The sequence below is a fragment of the Notamacropus eugenii genome, chromosome 2 (assembly GCF_028372415.1).
Source record: "Notamacropus eugenii isolate mMacEug1 chromosome 2, mMacEug1.pri_v2, whole genome shotgun sequence".
Lineage (NCBI taxonomy): Eukaryota > Metazoa > Chordata > Mammalia > Diprotodontia > Macropodidae > Notamacropus > Notamacropus eugenii.
The window spans coordinates 72,089,702-72,112,852 of NC_092873.1; the positions used below are offsets into that span (position 1 = coordinate 72,089,702).

Sequence of the window (23,151 nt, forward strand, 5' to 3'; positions counted from 1 at the left end):
ACTGAACGTTTCTCCCCTATTTTTGATCTCATAGCCTTCTACCCACAGGATGTTATTTGTGTGTGTGTGCACACACACACATATATATATCCCATAATTATCACAGTTCAGAGAAGGTAGACAAATAGTATGGAGTACCCAAGTTGGGGTGGTAAATCTTGTTGTGGGCCACTCAAGTTATGGGATTTGTTTATATTAGCTGATAGAGAGAATTTCAGGCCAGTTAGTAGTCAGAGAAAGAGGAAGAGCCAGGGCTAAACCCCTTATCTTCTGTTTTCAAGTCCTGTTCGCATTCTATTATACCTCCCTAAAAGTCTAAAGAGAATGTTAGATTCCTGTTCCCTGAATCTTAATCACCTAACTCTCAAAAAATAAAAAAAATCTAGTGATTAAGATTAGAATTCTTTAAAAAAGCACAAATTTCATATTTGAAATGATTTTTTTCCCTATATTTGCATGGAATGACAGAGCAATACTCAGTATGAAAAGTTCCAGCTGCCAGGGCCCATACTCTGGTTAAGTCTGGGTCAATAACAGTTCTAGATTTATTATTTTACACTACTTTCTGTAAAGTCAACATTAAAGATGATTGTTGTTTAGCTTTTTGCATTCTGCTAACCACCAGTGGGAGGTGGAGGGGGGTGGAAGACCTCGAGTGATATCAGGCTCTAGCACCATTGCTAGACTGCATGAAGGCACAGCTAGGCCAACTGCATATTTTCATTTGGACTCATCATCCTTGACTACCAGATGTCCTCATTTTCTCTCCTCCCCGTAGGAGCAAGGATTGGATTTGAAAGGCATTAGGAGGAGGCTGAACTGCCAAAGCTTAGCAGCTGCTTTCCAGTGGATAGTAGACTCTTTCCTTTGGGAACTGATAATTTACTAAAGGTGCATAAGTGAATCCTGAATGAATTATATCAAGATTCAGAAATATTAGCAGCTTCCTATAACTCTCTGGATTTCTCTTCCTCTGACTCACAGTTCAGCTCCTGTTCCACTACAGGAAATACAAAATGGATGGGTTGGCATAATACTTCTATAATCTTTCCCATTATTATGAATAATAAATAAGCAGGGCAGAATCATTGTTTGTTGCTGTTTTTAATAGTAGGTAAACAGAAGCAACAGATAACAAAGAAAGCTCAAACATGTTGGCTATTTCTACTGGTAACTAGAAAGAGGATAAGTAGCTTTATGACTTTTCTCTAAGAGGTAGAAGGGTTTACCAGCACTCAAGAGGGCAGCTTCTGGGGGGGGGGGGGGAGAAAATTAGTTTTAATTAACCTAGGAACATTTCTTATTACCCCAGGAGCTGCAGATCATTGACCCATTTCTCTTACTAGTGTCCAATCCCAACAGTCCTTTATCTGGACACCTTCTTCTTGTCATTGCTCTGCTTCACTGGACACCCACCCTACAGCTGTGTTACATGACTTGTCCTCTGGCTGCCATCATCAGCTTGTCCCCAGAAAATAGTCTCATGAACAAAGGTGGAATTCAATGGAACTTAGAGAGAAGAATGCTGGACAATGTTGATCTAAATCTGTCAGCAGATTTCCCAAGACCTTTTTGGGTTACATTTTGTCTCAAACTAAAGTCTCAAAGTATAAGATTATTATACACTGCTTACATAGTCTATAAAGAGAGACTATTGAGAGTCATCTATGAAGTTCTAACCTATGGGAATCAAGTTTGGTAGACAAGACAGGTGATAAAAGGGCCCCCTTTAAAATTAACTAATAGACACAAGGTATAAAGCAGGACTGGAGAGACATTAACTAGAATATGAAATTCTAAGTTCTATGCCAAGCTCTGTCCTTTACTATATAGTATAAAATAAGGCTACCCACAGGAAGCATTCTCTTCTATCACAAGGTCATGTAAAGCTGAACATCTTGATTGTTGTGGTTGTTCAGTTGTGTCTGACTCTTTGTGACCCCATTTGGTGTTTTCTTGGCAAAGATATTGTAGTGACTTGCCATTTCCTTCTCCAGCTCATTTTACAGATGAGGAACTGAGACAAACAGTGACTTGCTCAGGGTCACACAGCTAGTAAGTGTTTGAGGGTGTATTTGAACTCATGATTCCAAGCAGAGTGCACTGTCCATTGTGGCACCTTGCTGCCCCAACTAAAACAGTGAATGTGAAAGAATATGTAACTGTAAATGTAAGGTATTACTAAGTAGTAGGTGCTTATGGGTCCATACCCTGGGCTAGATTATATAATAAGATGCCAGTCATAATATTCAATTATCCATTATCCATTTGAGATACATAGCACCAAAATTCAGAGAACAGCATTCAAATACAACACCCAATAGAAATGTCTGCTATTATGGGTGTAAGTTTATTTTGCCTTTTTGTACAGTATACTACAAAACACTGAAGTATATACAGGTTGAGAAGTCTGTAGGAAGTTACCCCCTCTCTTCTCTAAGGATGACATTTCCTCAATAGCTTTACCCTACCTTTTATGAGATGATCACAGTATAGGTTAAAAGCAGCACTACCAAGAATACATTATAAGATAGAGGATCACTAAATCTAGATTCTGAATTCAAAAGAATACAAATGAAGCAGGAGAAGGATGGGGGAATAAAGCTCTGTTAGGCTATTTTCACTTCCTCTTTTGTACTTAGAATTCTGCTATTTAACCAGAAGCAAAGGAACATGTAAAGACAGGATTATACTCCTCAAGAGATTAAAATGGAGAGGTCCTCAACTCATTGGGTCACAACTTGTCTTTGCTTCAGGAAACTCTATATGGAATGGGAAATTAAGGTATGTGCTAGATATTGTGAAGTTTTTATTCTAAGTCCTATTTTCATCCACTGACAATTATTAAAACAGCTTCCCTGATTTCAGTTTAAAAACAATAGCATCAGGAACAATGTGAAGATGTTGTCATGTGTACCCAGTGCCAAGTCTTGATGTTCCAGGCCTACTGAGAAGAGACTGAATGGCTTTCTTTGAGTGCTTGTCCTTATCATCTTGTTTCTAGGCAGCACCATGGAGAGGTCATTTGGGCATGTGGACTTAAAAGATGGTGAAACAGCATAGACCTCACTTTTTTTTTCTTTTTTCTTTGTATCCTCAGAGCTTAGCAAAGTGTCTGGCAAAAGGTAGGTACTTAATAATGTTGCTGATTTGTTTGTTGAAATGGTTTCAGGTCTAACCCCTACTGGGGAAAATCAAACTATTCAATTAGTTCTCCACAATTATCCCCTATATTTTATTACTTGGACAGTTGCTTTTAGAGAAAAAATTAGGGACAAAACAAAAACCATGCATGAACAGGTCTGACATATATATATGTGTGTGTGTGTGTATGTTTATGCATGTGTGTGTATATATACACATGTATATATAGACACATCACAGTATACATAATCATTATCATATTAAGAAACACAGATGCATAAAACATACTGGTAATCTAATACCTAATCTAATCATACAAAGTTGTAGTTACACTGAGGGGGGCTATAGGATCACCATAAGTATAAGGCTTGAAACCAAAGATATTTTAACAATCTGTAAAAGCTGTTCAAAAAAATATTCATTCACTTATAAGTTTGTTTTTTTCACAGAATTTACTGGATCCAGTAAAAGGTTGTTTTGATTTCCAGACCACTTTCCTGCAACTAACTCCTTACATCTATTCCACTCCCTCCTGCCCACCCCAATCTAGAACTATAAGTCCTTGCAGTGGATGAGAGGAGGACTATGCTACACAAGTGGTTTATGGAGCATGAATAGATAAATTAATTTACCTTGTATGAAAGAAACAAAAACCCTTTTGATTTGGAAGCTGCCAACAGAGCAAGAGAAGTAAAGATGTAACTAAAAAAGGTAGGGCTATGAAAAGCAATCAGAAATACTGCAGTTGAAAACGATTTTTGAGATCAACTAGCTGATTTCATCATTTTGTAGATAGCAAAATTGAGGTGAAAATGATTCATTTACGGTCACACAGGTAGTTACAGTAGTCAGAATTAGAACCAAGGTTTCCTCACTCCCAAGACCAATGCTGTTTTCCATTTTCAACAATTGCTTCCTAGAATCTTTTAGGTTCTAATGAGTGTTTCTTTGGGGAGACTTATAGAGTATTTTATTTAAAACATCAAATTGGAAAAATTTCTAAGCAGAAAACATTAGTTATTTTTATAAGTCCAACTCTGATGACAAAGTTTTGTTCAAGTACTTTGGAGAAGCGGGTCTCTGCTAAAAGATAGTCAACATCTACCTTAAGTCTCTACGTACTTTTTAATTCCACCTCCATTATGTTTTATTGAAATCCAAAGGACATTTCTTAGTGTCTGAAGGATCATAGTGAAATAGAGTTTATTCTTCACAAATTATAGGCTTGTTGTTTATACTTCCCATCTCTTTCACAATCATAGTCAAATGCAGTGTTGACTCTGCTAAATGGTTTGGTGAATCATTCATTGGCATCGTGCTTTTCCTTGGACCACCTCCAGGGTACAGGAGTTATGTACCACAATGGAGCTTGTAAAGTATGGTGGTAGGGAGGGTCCCAATCTCTTGGACTCTCTCCAAGCCTGTGTGGCTTTGCCTTCTTCTGGGTGGTCTTCATGTTCCTCCTCTACCTCACCTATGCTTGGATTTTAGGACCCAGGAGCCTGAACATCTCCAAACTTCATGTGCCTATTTATGGCAATTCCTTCCTCCTACTACCTGCCCCACTCAAATTTTTTTTTTTTACCATGGGTTCTTGGCTCGGCTACCCCTCTTCCTTTCCTGTCTGACCAGTGATGCCTTCTATCAAAGCTGTACTTCTTCTCTTTTTAATACATGTATACAATGACCTCAGAAGACATATACTACCTCATCCCCTATACCCTGGGCCTCTAGCCTCTGTCCTCATTCTTAAAGGCCCTAATGGTGGGTCCTCTAACTCTTTATTCACTCTGGCCCTTGACTCTTCAAAGAGGCTTTGGGCCTCTCTATTCACATCTACTTCCCCTTTCCTGCTTCTTCCTCCAATGAGAGAAGAATTCCCGTCCTTGAAATGGTTTGTTTAAGATGCAGGTTTTGATCGGAAAAATCTATTCCATTTGATAGTAAACCACCCTTTTTACCCCTGGCATTGCATTAGACTATTCATCTTTGGGTTTCTGTATACATTTTGCAGGGGATTATGTGAAGCTTTTTCAATCATTTCTCTTTAACATATTATGAGTTTCAAGTTTAAAATTTATTTTTTTTAAAATTTTGGTCTTGGCTAAGGGAGCACCATTCACTGTCTTGCATCTTTAAATTAATTCTTAGGACAAAGAATATTTTTTAAATTCCAAGAAATCATTCTTCCTTGACAAAAGGTACTGTTCAAATACAAATTATGAGAACAGCACCAAGCTAACTGAGAAAACAGTAGACCTAAGAGACTATAGGTTTTTCAGGGGAAAAAATGTATTTGGAATTTGAGGAGAAAAACCCCAGCTTCTTCATAATTAAAGTCCAAAGAATGTGTTCCTGATTGCATAGAATACTTCCAGTATCATTTACACATGTAAGTCCTTTTACCAACTTTGTTGTCACCACTTGATATCCATATTATCTGTGGGGGGTTCAGCAGTACTGTAAGTGGTGTGAAGGGTTTCCAGGACCTTTGGGGAGTCTGTACCATCTAGCCACTCTTGATACAGTCTCTGCACGTGTGTGTTAGTTTCTGGAAGCTGCACAGGGATCTCAGCATACACTTCCTCCATTCGTCTCAGCAGTGCTTTGTCTGGTTTTCCATCTTCAGTTTGAGTTTGACCTTTGCCATTTAAGCATCCTTTAGAACACAAACCAATACATGAGCCCACATACGTATGCATACACACACACACACACAAAATAAAGTCAAGTAAAAGCATATTTTGTTTAAAAAAACTGTTTTAGCTTAAAAGGACTATTTGGTGAAGGATGTAGTACCCCTCATTCCTGTATGCTAACACAAATACAGATACAGATATTCAGTTTCATAGAATTCCATTTTCTTATGTGTAAGAAAGGGCCTCAGGGCCATTTAACCCTTTTCTGAAGCAGGAATTCATTCTACAAAATTTTTTAGCAAATCATTTCCTGCCTGTATGTGAAGACTACCAGTGATATGGAACTTATTACTTCCTGAGGCAGCAATTACTATTACTTATTACTTCCCTTTGAGGCAATTATTGTTAAGGAAGATCATTCTAATTAGCAGAAACCTACATATACCTCCTAATTTCCTAGGTCTACTCCTAGAGTTTAAGTAGGCTAAATCTGATCCACTTTCCACATGATAACTTCAAAGTTACTTATTAATTATCAAAAGTAATTTATATAAACAAAGATTGTAAAAGATAATGGAAAGAACCATGATGACTGTAGGCTGGCTTATAATATACTGACAACTAAGATTTTGAATAAAAGACAAAGTGACTATTCATAAAGTAAAAACAAGGAATAACAGTCAAACTGTGCGTTAAAGTAGTATCTATGCAACATTAAAAGAAACATAAGAAGACCTCTAGCATATTGAATAAATCTTTTTTTGAAGAATTTATGGAAAAACAGACAAGAATTATACAGAATAAAAAGGTTTAGATGGAGAAGCTGCAATCTTCAGAGGTGGAAGGAATATTCATACCACAGTGGGAGAACAGTTCCATCACAGTAAAAGTCAGGTGCCATCAGGCTGAATGCAGGAACTATTCTCTACTGGGGCACCAACACTTTCTGGGACACATCAAAACATAGGTCATTCCTTCTTCTTTTTACCAGTGTCAATAACTGATTGCGCTATCCAGTCATGGCATCAGGCTAGGCAGCTATCCCATTGGTTGTTAAACCATACTAAACTGGTCAGATATTAAGTGACTCCTAAGTCAGAAAGGCACAGCAGCTAGTTCAACGCATCAAAGAAAACACAGGCAGGACCAGGAGGTTACAAAATATGTCCTGGTATTCTCACGATAGTAGATATCACTCAATTCTCAGACTACTGCTGCTTAAGTTTCTTTCTGGTCACCTTAAAGTTAAGTAGGTGCTGGAGGTGCCTTTCAATTGGGGTATAGGCAACCCAAACCACAAAGTACACTCACAGCTCTAGGTTTAATAGTTGTGCTGACTATATTTCCTGAATCAGGTGCCTGATGGGATATTCTTACAAAGCCTTGATTAAAGTTTACTGTCTTATGAGAAGTATTATATGAAGTTGATGCAGAATGAAGAAAGTAGAAACAAAATAATAATGAACACAATGACAAAAACAATGTAAGTAAAGTAAAATGTTTGAAAGGCAACAAAACTCTAATCAAATATAAATGTTGATGTTAATGCTACGCTGTCAGAGTTAAAGGACATAACCTTTCCTTCAATTAACCACTGAAAAATGGATTTGGAGGGGTAGAATATTGTTTGTTAGAGAGTTTGTGGGGGATATAAAATTTTAATTAAAATAAATATTTTATCTTGGAATTTGGACTGTTGCAAAAAACTGGGGAAATTCAGTCCCTTTGGTTTGCTTTACAAACTGCATGAGAACATCCCACATACTTTTTTTTCCAAAAGGTAGGCATAAGGGTTAAGTGCCACATAGTAGGAAGGAGGAATGATAAGGCCATTGTTCATCCTTCAGTGACTTTATTACATAAATGGATGGATGGATGGATGGATGGATGGATGGATGGATGGAAAGACAGATATAAACAGATAGAGCATTTATTTTTTAATAATCCTTCGCCAGGATTGTGCTAAATGCTGAGGATACATATATAAACAAACAAGACAGTCCCTTCTTTCATGGAGCCTGAACTCCAGTGGGGGAAATTACTTGTCAAATCTATGGACAGAGAAGAGTTCATGACCAAATATGAGACAGAGAGTTCACAGAAGGTAAAGTGGACAATTTTGATTACATAAAATAAGAAGTTTTTGCACAAACAGAATCAATTCTGCTAAAATTAGAAGAAAAGCAGGAAATGGGGAAATTTTTCATAGGAATTTTCTCTAATCAAGGTTTACTTTCTAAAATATATAGAGAACTGAGTCAAATTTGCAAGAACAAGAATCGTTACTCAATTGATAAATGTTCAAATGTTATAAGCAGTGTTCAGATGAAGAAATCCAAGCTATCAGAAGCCACAGAAAAATGCTCTAAATCACTAATAATCAGAGAAATGCAAACTAAAACAACTCTGAGGTGATACCTCACATCCATCAGATTGTCTAAAATGATGGAGGGGATGTAGAAATACACTAATGCACTGCTGGTGGAGTTGTAAACTAGCCCAGTCATTGTGGAATGCAATTTGGAACTACAACCAAAAAGCTATTATCTTTATATCCTTTTTTTACTCAGCAATACTACTACTAGATTTTATATCCTGAAGAGATAAAAGAAAGAGAAAAAAGACTCATGGGACCAAAAATGTTTATAGAAGCTCTTTTTATGGTAGCAAAGAATTGGAAACTGAGGGGATGCTCATCAACTGCGCATATGGTATATACCCAAGTGGCATATGATTGTGATGGAATACTTCTGTATTCATAAAGAATCCATCAAAAAGAAGTGATGAAGGGGATGGTTTCAGAAAAAAATCGGCAAGAACTGATGCTAAGTGAAGTGAGCAACAGTATATAAACGTAACAGCAATATTGTAATGATAATTCTAAAAGACTAAGTAACTCTGATCAACACAATAATCCACCTCAATTCCAATAGACTCATCATGAAACATGCTATCCACCTCCAGAAAGAGCTCATGGACTCAAAATACAAACCGAAACATATTTACTTTCTCTTCCTTTTTCTTGCCTTTAAAAAAAAAACCCTCCTTAATGTGGAAATTTGTTTTGTATGGCTACATACATTTGTAATGGGTTTTGTTTTTTCTTGCTTTTTCAATGGGTGGGGAAAGGGGAAGAAGAGAATTTGGAACTGAAAAAAAATATTTAAAGTCTCTACAACAACAAAAGCAATTCAAACTGGGAAAGAAAATGCAGAAAGGGGAACTAAAAGGGGAAGGAAAGTACTTTGGCAGACACAATAAAGTCCAGTGAATCAAGCAGGGAGTGAAGTAAGTGTGGGCAGGGCTCCCTCATGAAATGGCAGCCTGAGCTAGGAAGTTACCAATCAGGAGAGTGAGCAACACAGAAGAAATTTCTCCAGGGGAAGACAGCTAGTGAGAAGGTAAAGAAATCAAAGGTTCTTAAAAGCAGTGTCCAAATGAAAATCAAGCGATTGTTCTAGATTAACTGCTTCTTGAGAAGATCTATTCTACAGAGGAGGTACTCCATGTTATTTGTGTCACAGATTTCTTTGGCGGTTTTGTGAAGCTTATGGACCCCTTCAAAGAATACTTTAAAATGCATAAAATAAAATATTTAAGATTCCAAAGGAAACCAACTATATTAAGATGGTTATCAAAATAAATTAAAAAATGATGAACACAAATGCAGAGAAGCATGGAAAGACTTCTATGAACTGATATAAAATGAAGTCAAAGCAGGAAAACAATGTACAACAACTACCCAAATGCAAATGGAAAGAATAAAACAATTAAAACTGAATGCTGTGAATTGATAACATCCAAGCTTGATCCCCCAAAGCAGATGCATGAGAAGACACCTGCTATCAAAAGTGGGAGGCCACCTGGGCGGGGCAGCAGGAGCCACCCCAGACTTTAGGATGGACTAGTCAGTTTCACGGAGCTTCATCTTTCTTCCCATCTCTTTCTAAATTCTTCGTTAAAAAGAGATGGCTCTTTTGGGGAAGGTGGGGGTAGGGATATGGTAGAGTAATAAGTAAAATAAAATAAAAATTTATTTTAAAAAATGTCAAGGCTCTTGTGAAATTGAGGGTATTCCTTATTTCACAGTTACACTTCACAGGCTGAACCTTTGGCACAAGGGAGTGTCCTGGGTAATGAGCTGGCCACACTGTAGAGGTAGATAGAGCTTATCCTATTTTATTTCATTCTTACCTCCAGGACAGGCCAGGACCTCTACAAAGTGATATGGGAACTTGCCCTTTTTAAGTTTCAGGACCATGTTCTGGATGTTTCGAAAGCCATAAGCAGCAGCAAACCGTAGCACTATTTCCCCATTTTTTTCCAAAGTGATCTCCTGGAAGTCTTTGTTTCTATAAAACAGAATAGATTTGGAGACAGTGGGTTACCCAATTTTTTCCCTAACAGTGGACCACATAACAAGAAATTTACATTGTATGGAATACATTTGCACAATTACAACTAGCCACTGACCTAAGCTTGATAACATACAATAAACATTTTTCAAATATATGCAGTGTACAAATGCCAACCTCTGCAGCAGGCTAAAACCAAGAACGAGTTTCTTCTGTGCTGAGGAAGGCACAGTGTCTACCCTCAAGGGCTTAGTGTAGTAGAGGGATAAGATACCAATTCAAAGGGCTACAATGAATATTAAATGTGATGTGTAATAGTTAAACATGAGGGTAGCCATCTAATAGTAGCAGTCTATTGGCACTCAGGTCCTAATTGGATTTGTATGGGGTGCCTTATTTAAAAACAAAACGAAACATTCTTTGGCCAAAAAATGTGGCAAAATTGGCTGCATGCTAGACAGCTGAGCACTGGGCCCTTTACTAGAGTTTTTGGAGGAAAACGGCTTCTTGTATCGCTGGCAGAAGAAAATGAAGTATAGCAGTGGTTTTGTCATTTCATTTTATGGTTCTTGTCAAAGAAAAAAATCTCAAATCATTGTTTTGTGGCAAATTACAGGATATGCCAGAAATAGGTCTTTATACTGTGATTTCACGCTAAAATAGAATCTGACTTGGTGACTGAGGGCTTCACATTTCAATATCAGTTGTTTTTCTGAAACAGTAGTTTTTATTCTCCCAGTCAGTAACTGCCACAAGTTCTGTGGAAATGTTATTCTGGGGAATTCCATATCTACCCCACACCCAAACTGTACTTACTTCAATGCTCTGTAAGTGATTTCCTTGATGTCCAAGTCAAACAGTTCTTTGGCTGCATATTTAAAGATGTGCTCCAGGTAGCCATCTGACCTGGTCACACCATCATTCGCTGTGTCTTCTTCTTTTATCTCACCAAACCTTGAAAAACACATAGATAGAGTTCTAAAGTAAAGCCATTAGCAATCCCTCTTACAACTTATCCAAAAAAGGGCAAGTGATGGCAAAAAATGAAGTTCGATGATCAGGTGGTATACGGTCTCCTATTTCTTTCTGAAGGAAATCAGAGTTTAAGAATTGTAGTGCAAACTTACTACCATTATTCTGGGGGAGACTTTCACTTCCTAGGTAGGTCTTTATTTTGTGATAGTCTATTCTCAACATCTGCTTATTTACAGGAATGGTACTCATGCTCCCTACCACAAATAATTTTGAGGCCTAAAGAAGCACAGGCATTTGAAGTAGAAGGGACTTTAGAATTCAATGTTTTTCTTTTACAGATAGGGTCCAGAAAGATTTAAAATCAGGTTTTAAACAAACAGATCTGTGTTGTACAGAGCGTTATGACAAGGCCAAAATTAGAAACATGGGCTCTTTCCACTATGCTGAAGTCCTATACCATATCATTTACAAAAGCACAGAAGAAGAACATATCAGGTTCTTTGAAAACAATTCTAGCTTTCCCAATATTAAGTATTCATGATTGCTTAACTCTAAAAGTGAGAAAGCACAGACACTTGTAGTTTGCCCTTCTTTTTGTATTTCAGTTGTTCTATGAAACTATAGGAAAATGGACCTTCCAGGCAAATAAAGAAGAAAGTCTCATGACTGAATTTTCTCTTCTGGCCATAAGGTCACATGAAGGCACTGCTTCCTTTATTGCGTTTCCTGCAAGCTGCTTTTTACGTAGAAAGGGAAATCACATAGCAAAAGCTCATGTACTGAAAGCTTTACAGATGAAAGGACATTGTCAGTTTTCATGCAATTTATAGAATTGAAACTTGCCAAACTATAACCATCTTGCATACTGTTATGAGGAGTCAGAAAAAATGATGCTATTAATACCTAGGGGCAACCTGATACAATGACTGTCTGCCAATGCTGGACCAAGACTGTTAGAACTTGTAGTCCCAGCATAGCCTTACATTTCAATTTTCCATCTTTTATTGACACGACAGAAAAAATTTAGTCTTTCTTCCGATGAAGGAACCTGTATATATATAATCAGGGATGGGGATTGCTCAGGAGAAAAGAACTTATAGAAATGAGAGAGAAAACACTCATTTTCATAGGTGGCACATTATTCCCTGTAATGTCTGAAAAGTCTATTTTTTTTGTTTTTCTTCCTTTTCTAGAAGTTGAGTAGGAAGTAACAATGTCTAAAATTCTTACTTAACTAGGGTGGTGTCCAAAGTGAATAGCAATGCTATCCCTAATACTATGAGAATGGCCTGGCTTGAACTAGCTTTAAGTGTCAAAGACTACAAAAGTGAGACCTCCTTCTATACTCCTGATGTTTCTAGTAGGGTCTTCTGCTGCTTAGTGGAGATTCCTGAGACCTACATTTGGCTAGAAGAAGACAGCTATGCTATGTCAGCTTTCATTAGAATTCAGCTGACCTCATGAAAACTTCATCTTCTCATTCCAATCTAGGTGCATTCAGATCCAGTTTATGATTTTCCACTCTGAGAAACTGCTGAGTATCATGCTGGAATCACTAGAGATATCCTAGGAGATAAATATTCCCCTAATAGAGGACAGAATCACAGCCAGAAAATCCTCTTTTCCTGACCCTGTATTAAGTGTTCAATTCCAGGCCTCAAGTTAATCTAAGCTGATTGTAGTCAATTTATTTCCATCAAATACCTCATTATTTCTAAACGAGTTTCTGTTTAACATGGTCAAATAATGAAGATGATGATGATAGCTAACATAGCGCTTACCATGTGCCAAGCACTGTTAAGCACTTTACAATCATAATGTCTTTTGATTCTTACAACAACTCTGGGAGGGAGATGCTATTATTATCTTCATTTTACAGATGAGGAAACTGAAGCAAATAAGTGACTTGCCCAGGGTCATACAGCTAGTAAGTGTCTGAGGCCAAATTTCATATCAGGTCTTCCTGACTGTAGGTCTAGCACCCTATGCACTGCACCATTTGCACTTCAAAATGAAAGCTACTCACAGAGTGTCTACTACAGCTTCTTTCGTGAATTCTTTTTTTTGTTCCATTATCTGGATAATTTCACCTGTAGACAAAATGGAGACAGACACTTGAAAACAATAATTGTGACATAGCATAGAGTTCATCACATTTTTTGAAGGTTGAAGTTTGAGATCTTTCCGGAGCATGTTCACTCATTCGTACTTTTTCCCCTCTCACAATCAATGAATAAGATCAAGCATTTATTAATAAACTCTGTGACAGGCTACAGAGATACAAAGATAAAAATAAAAACAGTCTTTGCCCTCAAAGTACTGATATTTTATTGGGAAAAAGATTCATTCACACAACATTCTATCTAGAGACAACTCTGAATACTTTCTCTATAATAAAAGGCTTTTTTCTTACAGGGTATATGGAGTATGTCATACTACAGTTACAAGTGCAAGACAGATAAATCTCATCAGGTTCCAGTCTTACTTTTCCCCTGAAATAATAGCTATAGGAGAAATCAGAATGTCACCCCAGCAGTTTTCCTAATATATCCAGATGTAGTTTTCTCCTGAGCTATAGTCCTGAATTACCAATTGCCTATAGGATATCTCCAAATGGATGACCAGTATGCATCTCAAACTCAAAAATATCCAAAACAGAACTGATTATCTTCTATCACAAACCTATCCCTCTTCCTAACCTCCCCATCACCACCAGTGGTAAGGTTATAAGAGCAATTAGGGTTCTCCTCCTTCCTCTTTTTAACAATATTGGTTAGGCTAGTTTTTCCTTGACAGGGCTGATAGCAGAAGAAGGCTCAATCTGTGCCTCTCTTAAATAGCTTCTTGGAGCCTCTGACCACACTGGCATGATCACTTATCACTCACGGACCATAAGGGTTAAGGACTGTTGAGACTTGTTGGACGTTCTGAGACCATGTGAGTACCTGTATGATGACCAGATGAATAGGAGTCATGTCTATATAGCTAAATAAACTTCCTCTTGTTAACTGTTGAATTGCCTCCAGCGAGCCTCATTTCACCCCAATATTGAATTCGAACTAACAGGGTGCTAGCCTGAATAACCCTGGATGACAGTGGGAAAAGACAATGAATACATATGCCTCTGTCATGTAGATTTAAAGATATAGCAAGTTTTGACTACAGAACCAATGAAAAGAGGCTACTCCCTCTATTGGTAGGAGAATGAAGACTGTCTTCTCCTAGAAGCAGGTCCCTGGCATTTTCCACATAGATATCTCCGTCTCAGGTGATCTGGTCACAGATCAAAGTGCCATTATCTGAGTTTTAAGAGATCTGTGAGGATGCATTGGCATCCCTGAGTTTGCAGACAGTGCAGCATTCCCCAAGGAGCTAGGAGGTACCTTCTGTATCCAGGCCAGCAGAAGCTGGGACAAGGATTCATTCAATAGTTATGCTGCATCTGGACGTGAATTTGATGGGACCAATGGAATATAGGAATAAGCTAAATTGAGACTATTTCTCCTATTCCTCACCCTCCCCAGACCAAGACAGTACAAGGGAGAATATGTCCCCAAGATACTGAGGAAAATGTTTGTTCATGCTATATCTTTTAATTAATTATCCCTTTGTAAAAGACGAACTCTTCAGGGTAAGCTTGGCTCTGGGAGAGTAAAACCAGAGTATAGTCACTGTCCTGAATAAATGTTCTTTTTCTCTACTGGTAAGTTATATCAAAAGATCTGTAATTTTCCTCTCTTTTTTAACCCTATCACTCCCTCTACTGCTCTGACAAAATATTTCTGTTAGATCTCTTTCCCTCTTCTCTGGAAATGCTTCCTCTTAAATTTCTTTCTCATTTTCAATATGTACACCCATACTAGCAAAGGCTTATGGCTATCATAATTTTAAAGATAAAATAAATATTTAAAAACAAAGAAAGCTAAGAACCCAAAGGTAAAGTTTTAGGCTTCCTCAGGGGAGCCCAAGGGGAAAAAGGAGATATAAGATTAGAGCCTTGGAGTCTATAGATTGGAGTTATTGCTGAAGCAATGCTACATTTGTACCACAGGTGACACTGGGTTGAACAACACAGCTCCTGTTCTGACACTCCTTGAGACTCATCTGGCTCAAGAAGAACCAATGAGGATGGGGCAATGGGATCCCCAAAAAAGAAAAAGCCCTTTAACTTTCCCACAAATTTTAGTAGCCCAGATCACTGATGCCTCCACCCAAGGCATCTGGCCTACCCTGATTACTTGATTAGTAATTAGTTGATTACCATTTTACTAAATTACTATTACTATAAATTAATTAGTAATTTACTTGACAATCCTTAATCACCATCTAGACCCCTTCTCTGTTACTTGTGGATCATCCCAGGCTACTTGCCACTCCTTAATCCCATCGAGATCTTCCGGTAGACTTTCTGTATAAAAAATACCAATCTTACTCTCATCAAATGTGTAGATTCTTTAAATCCTGGCTGCTTCTGCTGGTGACACAATGAACCTTGTCTCTGACTAAAAGAACACTTGAGTTCTTTCTAGGCAGACCCCCACCCTGGATCCTTGACTTCTGGGATTCCTAGCACCCATAGGCCCTAACAGAACTGTTCACAGAATCCTAGTCCTTTCCTTTGTGGCAGCTCCCTCTGACCAAGCTTTGGCTCTCCAAGCTCTTAGTGGCTTCTCAGAGCCTCCCTTACCTCCAGCTCTATGCGTTATCAGTAATTGGGGTTCCTTTTCAGGAATCCCTCCTAGACTTACTGACCTGAACTTTAAAAGTCCCTTGACAGACCCAAAGATCCAAGATTTTGAGTCAAGAAATCACTATTTGACAAAAACTGCTAGGAAAACTAGAAAGCAGTATGGCAGAAATTAAGTATAGATCAACATCTCACATTGTATACCAAGGTAAGGTCAAAATGGATCCATGATTTAGACATAAAGGACATTAGGGGAGCATGGAATAGTTTATCTGTCAGATCTATGGATAAGGGAAGAATTTAGCATCAAACAAGATGTAGAGAGCATTCAAGTATGTAAAAAGAACAATTTTGATTACATCAAATTAAAAAGGTTTTAATAAAACCAAGGCGGCCAAAATTAGCAATATTGTGCAATGATCAATTGTGAATGATGTAACTATTCTCAGCAATACAGAGATCTAAGACAACCTGAAAGGACTCATGATGAAAAATGTTATCTGCCTCCAGAGAAAGGACTGATGGAGTCTGAGTGTAATTTGAAGCATACTATTTTAAAAAACTTTCCTTATTATTCTTAGTTTATTTTTGGTCTGTGTTTTCTTCTGTAACATGGTTAATATAAAAATATTTTGTATGACTACGCATGTATAATCTGCATCAAATTGCTTGCCTTCTCAATGGCAGGAGGGAGGAAAAGGAAGAGGGCAGGAGGAGGAAAAGAATTTGGAACTCAAAATTTTAGAAAATGAACATTAAAAAAAATTTTATATGTAATTGAGAAAAAATAAAATTAAAATTAAATGACAAAAAAAATAAAGACAATATTAAAAAAGGTACCTGGATGTATGGCCTATTATTCTTTATCCTATGGCTTGCTACTACCTCCCTAGTTCACTCAAGGAACTTGTTTCTGTTTTATAAAAGCATTACTTGCTGTGGTTTCATTTTTTCAAGTTACTTTAAAATTTTGTTCTAATTCACAATTTCACACACAGACACACACACACATTCCCTCCTCCAACAGAATATAAACTTACGGAAGTTCTCTCTCCTTCCTCTTTTAGAAATATTAAGGAATTACAGCTGTGACAGAACAAAGGCAAGGGGCCAAAGCTGATCCACCTTGATTGAATTAGGGTAATGATCAGAATAAGGGAAGAAACTGATCAACTAGAAAGGCCAGTCCTTAAAGGAGGAGGGCCAAAGAAAGATTAAATGATTTTAGAGAAAGGATTGAAAAAATTAAGTGACTAATTACTGCTCTGTTTGTTAAGTGAATTTTGCCCTGAGTGGTATAACTTAAATTTTATCTCATTGTGGAATTTTGTCTGTTTTCCAAGAATGCCATAATTATAACTCTGAAATCATATGTGGTAAGGGAGATTTTTCAGAGCCTTGCCTTTGGTTCCTTCTTTCTAAATTTACCAAAATTGTTTCTGGCTGGTTTATGCCTAAATTGTAAAGTACAGAATTTTTTTCCCACAAGCTGCTTGAGGGAAATGACTGTTTCACTTTTGTCTTTGTATCCCCAATGCCCCACCCATGTAGTGTGTGCTTAACAAGCATTTGTTGATTGTCTGATGAAACATGTCTCTTGCCTCTTGGCAGAGAAGTGGTAGAAGTGAAGAATAAAGCATATATGTTTAGGGGCAGCTAGGTGATGCAGTGGATAGAGCACCAGTGCAGGAGTCAGGAGGACCTGAGTTCAAATCTCACCTCAGACACTTGACACTCACTAGCTGTGTGACCTTGGGCAAGTCACTTATTGCCTTATCCTGCGTCATCTCCAGTCATTCTGATGAATATCTGGTCACTGGATTCAGATGACTCTCAAGGAGAAGTGAGGCTGGTGACCTGCACAGCCCTCCCTCACTCAAAACAAAGTCAATTGCAAGTCATGTCATTATTTCTCTGATGGCATGGTTTTCTTCAGCAACAAAGGATGAACACACGTGCACACACGTTTAGACATGACTAATATGTTTATTTATTTTGCCTGACTTTGAGGGAAGGCTCTATTTTTGGGGGCTAGGAAGTAAGGGGAATCACTAAGAAGTAATAGTCATGTAAAAAAAGGAGAATCAATAAAACATTTTTGTAAAAATAAGAAGGAAACATTTCCCCTAAATTGTATAAATGTGGGCAAGCATGCAAACAAAATATCCCTGTATAATTCTGCTTTACAAAATCCTACATATTTTACCATAGAGGCAGCTCACTGATCAGGAAGAGGGAAAGCAACTAAAGTGAAACCACAGATGTGTAAGGCAGGAAGGTAAAAGGGAGGCTTGTCCTGTGTTGCATGTGAAGGATTACCATTCTAACCCTTGGAATACATCCCTCTGCATGGGGGAAGGTTTACATTACAAGGCTAGAGAAGCTCATAGTTCTCCATGTTCCCCTACCAAAATTTCTTGTCCCTTCAGGGGCTCTCCAGGACGGAAGCTCTTGGGGCAGGGGTCTTTGCAACTTCAATATCTTGGCATTGACTATAACCCTCAAAAAAGAGTGTGTCTAAAGAGGGAAAAGTTTTTTATTTAGGCCACTGTGGGAGTGGATCTTCCTAGTTCATCTTTCATAAAACTTTAGCCTCAGCAAACACCCAACTCTCACGAAGGATTAAGAGACCAACTAGGAGCCTCTGGTCATGCATCCCCTTCAGCAAGGGGCCAGAACACATGAGTCTCCAACACTTGTTTTATGATGGGAAGATGCAACTTTCTCAAGAGTGGAAAACTCTATTTGATGTTTGGGAAGAAGAGAGGAGGCTTTTTTCAAAAGAAAATATAAAGTATTTTGGGGCCCCTGCCTTTTCTTACCTACTCCAAAGCCATATATTGACCCATCTAGGTCTGCCTTTTTGCTCTTTCCTCACATTCTAAAATCACCTGTCCCTCCATCCCAGTCACATAATTTCCATGCCTTCCATCGTTGATTTTAGTTATTAGGTGAAACACAATTATTCACACTAAGGTATGAATATCTGGTGAAGCAGACATTGAATTTTAGTTCTTTTGTATTTCCAAGACTGCCAAGCCACTGGAAATATTCGGTGAATACTTGCTGAACAATTCTTCCTGCCAGAAGAGAATTCTTTAAAAACAAACAGATCAACAAATCAGAGATGGGGAATTTAAGTAGAATTATGTTATTTAATCAGATATTTGTTAAAAACATTCAATGGGCAGACTGGGAAAGATGGGAGAGGAGGAGGAAAACCTAACTATCTCTAATTCCTCTACAACTACAACAAACATCTGGGAAAAGCACCAGACTGTGTAGCCTGAGAAATCAAAGACAAAATTACAGTGAGTTATTTTTCTAGTCCAGGTCAGAAAAAGGAGACATTCAGACGCCTGAGTGCAGAGAAGAGATATCTTGGTAGGAAGGCGCCACATGTAGAGCTTTCCAGAAAGGGGGATGGACTGAGTCTATACCTGTATACCAGAATAAGAAATGGTCATGGATCCAGAGGGGATGGGTCCTGATGCTGTGCCCCTTGGAAGAAGCAAGAACAAAAGTGAGTTGGCAGGTGTCACTTAGATCCTGGAGCTGGGTCATAGACCCAGTGTGGACTGGGGAGGCAGGGAGGTGCAGCAAGGGGCAAGATTGAAACTTGGAACTGTGGCAGTGTAACAGGCAAAGAGAAAAAACAAAGGGAAGAAGGAGTTATAGAGATGTGACTCCATAGCAGGTTCACAGACCAATGCTGAGTCTTGAAACTGAATGGAATGGGAAGCTCAGCCCAAGGGAGAACCTGAAGTTATGATGCATTGAGCCTCTAGAGTTAGACTTCCAGTTAGCTGACAGGATCTGGGATTAGCAACAGTCTACTGGATCTCTTATAGGTTGTGGTGCTCAGATACAAACTAGGGTCAGGAGTTTACACAACAGAACAGGAGAGAAGTGATCAGATTTTGCCTAAATCAGAGTACTGAGAGAATGCTGAAAGTCTGAAGATTCCCAGACTAAGGCACGCTTGAAATCCTTGACAAATACAACATTAAATACCTGGAGAAAGCAGCAGCAAGATCCCAGAAAACACAAGAACTAAACAAGGTCCTGATAGTCCCTCTACAAGTTCCTGGAGAATGACCCTAACACAAATTTCCAAGTTGAGAAGACCAGAAGAATGAGGTTTTTTTTAATAAGGCTCCCATGACAAAGAGCTCTTCTCTTTGTCTCCCATGTTAAAACCCATGACAAAGTTCCTAGTGCGAAGGGCCTTAGGAGACACAGACCTAGAAGAAGAGATGACTCCAAGACATTTATAAATAAAGCATCAAAGAAAAACACAACTTGCCTACAAAGTCAACTAGAATTCTTGGAAGAAATGAAGTAAGACACTGGCTGTTACTATGTACAATCTTCTCCTGATTCTTCTCATTTCACTCAGCATCAGTTCATATAAGTCTTTCCAGGACTCTCTGAAGTCCTCCTGTTATAATTTCTTATAGTACAACAGTATTCTATTACATTCATATACCACAACTTGTTGAGCCATTCCCCAGTTGATGGACATCCCCTCAACTTCCAGTTCTTGGCAACCACAAAAGAGAGCTGCTATAAATATTTTTGTATATGTGGGACCTTTTCTCATTTTTGTGATCTCTATGGGATACAGTCCTAAAAGTGATATTGCTGGGTCAAAGGGGATTAGCATTTTTTTAGCCCTTTGGGCATAGTTCCAAATTACACTCCAGAATAGCTGGATCAGCTCACAGCTCCACTAACAATGAATTAGTGTTCCAATTCTCCCACATCGTCTCCAACATCTATCATCTTCCTGTTCTGTCATGTTAGCCTATCTGATAGGTGTGATGTGATACCTCAGAATCATTTTTATTTGCAATTAATAGTGATTTAGAGCATTTTTTCATATGACTATAGATAGCTTTAATTTCTTCCTCTGAAAACTGCTTGTTCATATCCTTTGTACACAGTAACAACCACAGTGTGTGAGGACTGTTTCTGATAGATTTAGCCCTTCAGAGCAATGCAAGGACCTAAAACATTCCCAAAAGACTAGAGGTAAAATGTCATCCACATTCAGAGAAAGAACTATGGAATTGAAACGCAGAATGAAGCAGACTATTTTCTCTTGTGTTATGTTTTGTTTTGGTTTCTCTAATGGTTTCTCCCATTCTTTTTAATTCTTCTATGCAACATGACTAATGTGAAAATGTGTTAATAAGAATGTATGTGTAGAACCCATACAAGGTTGCATGCCATCTCGAGGAGGAAGGGAGGAGGGAGGGGGAGAAAATTTAAGACTTATGGAAGTGATTGTTGAAAACTGAAAACAAATAAATTAATTTATAAAAAAATGAAATAAAAAAGAAATGAAGTAAGAATCAAACAAGAGGTATTATTATTAAATAAATGCATTAGAGGAAAGGAGTGAGGAAAAAATGAGAGTTTTAGAGGAAAGACTTTGAAGAGAACAGCTTATTTGAAGTATAAAATTTTACCCAAGTAACAAATTCTCTAGAAATTAGAATGGACTAAACGGAAGTTCATGACACTACAAGGCAACAAGAAATATTAAAACAAAGTCAAAAGATCAACAAATGGGGGTAAAAAGTAAGGCATCTCATTTAAAAAAAAAACAAAACCAGAAACAATTGACCTGGGAAATAGATGAAGGAGAGAGAACCTGAAAATGAGCAGACTACTAAAAAGCTGACCAAAAAAGAGATCCCTGGATATCGTATTTTAAGTAATCATGAAAGAAGCCTGCCCAGACTTATTTGAAATAGGTGAAAAGAACCTAGAAAAACAATCCACTGGTCACCTTTTGAAAGAAATTCCAAAATGAGTACTTACAGGAACATTACAGCCCAGACTCACAGCTCTCAAAGAAATAATAATGCAAGCAGCCAGAAAGAAAGAGTTCAAGTACTGAGGAACCACAGTCAGAATCACACAAGATCTGGCAGCTACCACTCTACAGGAGCAACGAGGTTAGAAGGACACTTCAAAAAACAAAAGGTAGAAGCTTACAACCAAGAATAACTTGCCAAGGAAAACTAAATATAATTCTACAAGGGGAAAATGGACCTTTAATGAAATGGAAGACTTCTAAGTAAATATTTTTAAATAAGAGACTAGAGCTGAGGGAATTTGAACAGCAAGAGGTAGCAGGAATTGAGTAAACCACACTGACTCCATCTTGTCACTCAGTTCTGGATCTAGTTCAATTCCCAGTTCTCAATCCAATTGATGTCATGTAAGAAAACTTTTATTCAGTTTTAGGAATTGTGAGAGGACTTTGTTGCATTGTTTGAACCTCGCCCTGCATGACTGGAGAGCTGGACCACCTCTGCCTGCTGCTTAGAGACCCTTAACTGAGTCCTATAGGAGGACCTAGGTTATGCTGACCAGAAACCCAGTCAAATCCAAAGATTGATGTAAGGAGTTTTCTCACAATTGTATATCTCAAGCAAACCATATATCTTACCTGAAAATTGGCCCTGTACAGATCATTCAGTTATTATTTCCACATCCCTTTGACTGAATACAGAGTGAAGACACCTCTTTTTTCTGATTTCAGGGAATTGTAACTGTTTGCTTTCCCTCTCCCAACTTGAAAAGTCCCTAATTTTTCCTCCAATTAGAAATCAGATTACCTATTTATATCTTAGTTAACTGTTTTCTTTTAATTAACTGGTCTTATTGATTGTTTTTAATGTATAAAAATCTGTCTCCCCCCTTATTCAAGGTCTAGTGCCAAAGCTGAGGAAGTCTGCAGAGTTCCAGTGTTGAGCAACTGGAATGGCTTGTTAAGAAATCGATACGCTTGAAAGCTCAAATGTTTGTTTCCTCAATCATTTAATCTTTTACTCACCACAGAGTGGAACAGAAACTGTAAAATACAAACACAAGAGCTGACAAATATATAAAGGTACATATGAAGGAACAATTGAAAAGGAATATACAAAGACGAAGTATTTATGTTTTGAGATGAAACAATGGTACCCTCAAGACTCTGATGTTATCAGCAGTCACAGAAGCAGTTAAATATGACAGAGGGTCTGGAAGTGGTTTTCTAATATTTTAATGATCTTTAAAAAAAAAAAGAGGGGAAAAAAAAAGGAATACACCAGGTAAGAAAGAGTGAGTAAAAGCAGAACTTATTTCACATACCTGGAGCATACAAGTAAAAGATTATAGAAGCAAGAAGGAAGAGGTGGGGGAAGGGTTTCCCTGGAATCTCACATCTGAACCAGTCAAAGGAGGGCAGAACACATACACACACATATACACACATGGAAAATTTTTTACGGGTATACATTCAACTCAACATGGAAACAGAAAGGGATGGGCAGGGAGGTATTAAAAGGGAGGG

General features: G+C 37.9%; 1 protein-coding gene across 4 annotated transcripts in view; it reads right to left on the bottom strand.

Moving 5' to 3' along the window:
* NARF (nuclear prelamin A recognition factor) overlaps positions 1-23,151 on the bottom strand; it is a 131,218-nt gene that overhangs the window by 38,775 nt on the left and 69,292 nt on the right. For 3 of the 4 annotated variants that reach the window (XM_072640912.1, XM_072640909.1, XM_072640910.1), the window contains exons 9-12: positions 13,140-13,203; positions 10,955-11,092; positions 9,978-10,135; positions 5,200-5,803 (exon numbers count right to left, since the gene is read on the bottom strand). In XM_072640912.1, the coding sequence (XP_072497013.1) occupies positions 5,562-5,803; positions 9,978-10,135; positions 10,955-11,092; positions 13,140-13,203 (602 nt within the window). In that variant the 3' untranslated portion in view covers positions 5,200-5,561. Of the gene's footprint in view, positions 1-5,199; positions 5,804-9,977; positions 10,136-10,954; positions 11,093-13,139; positions 13,204-23,151 lie in introns of those variants that run through there. The other variant, XM_072640911.1, reaches the window with a different exon arrangement.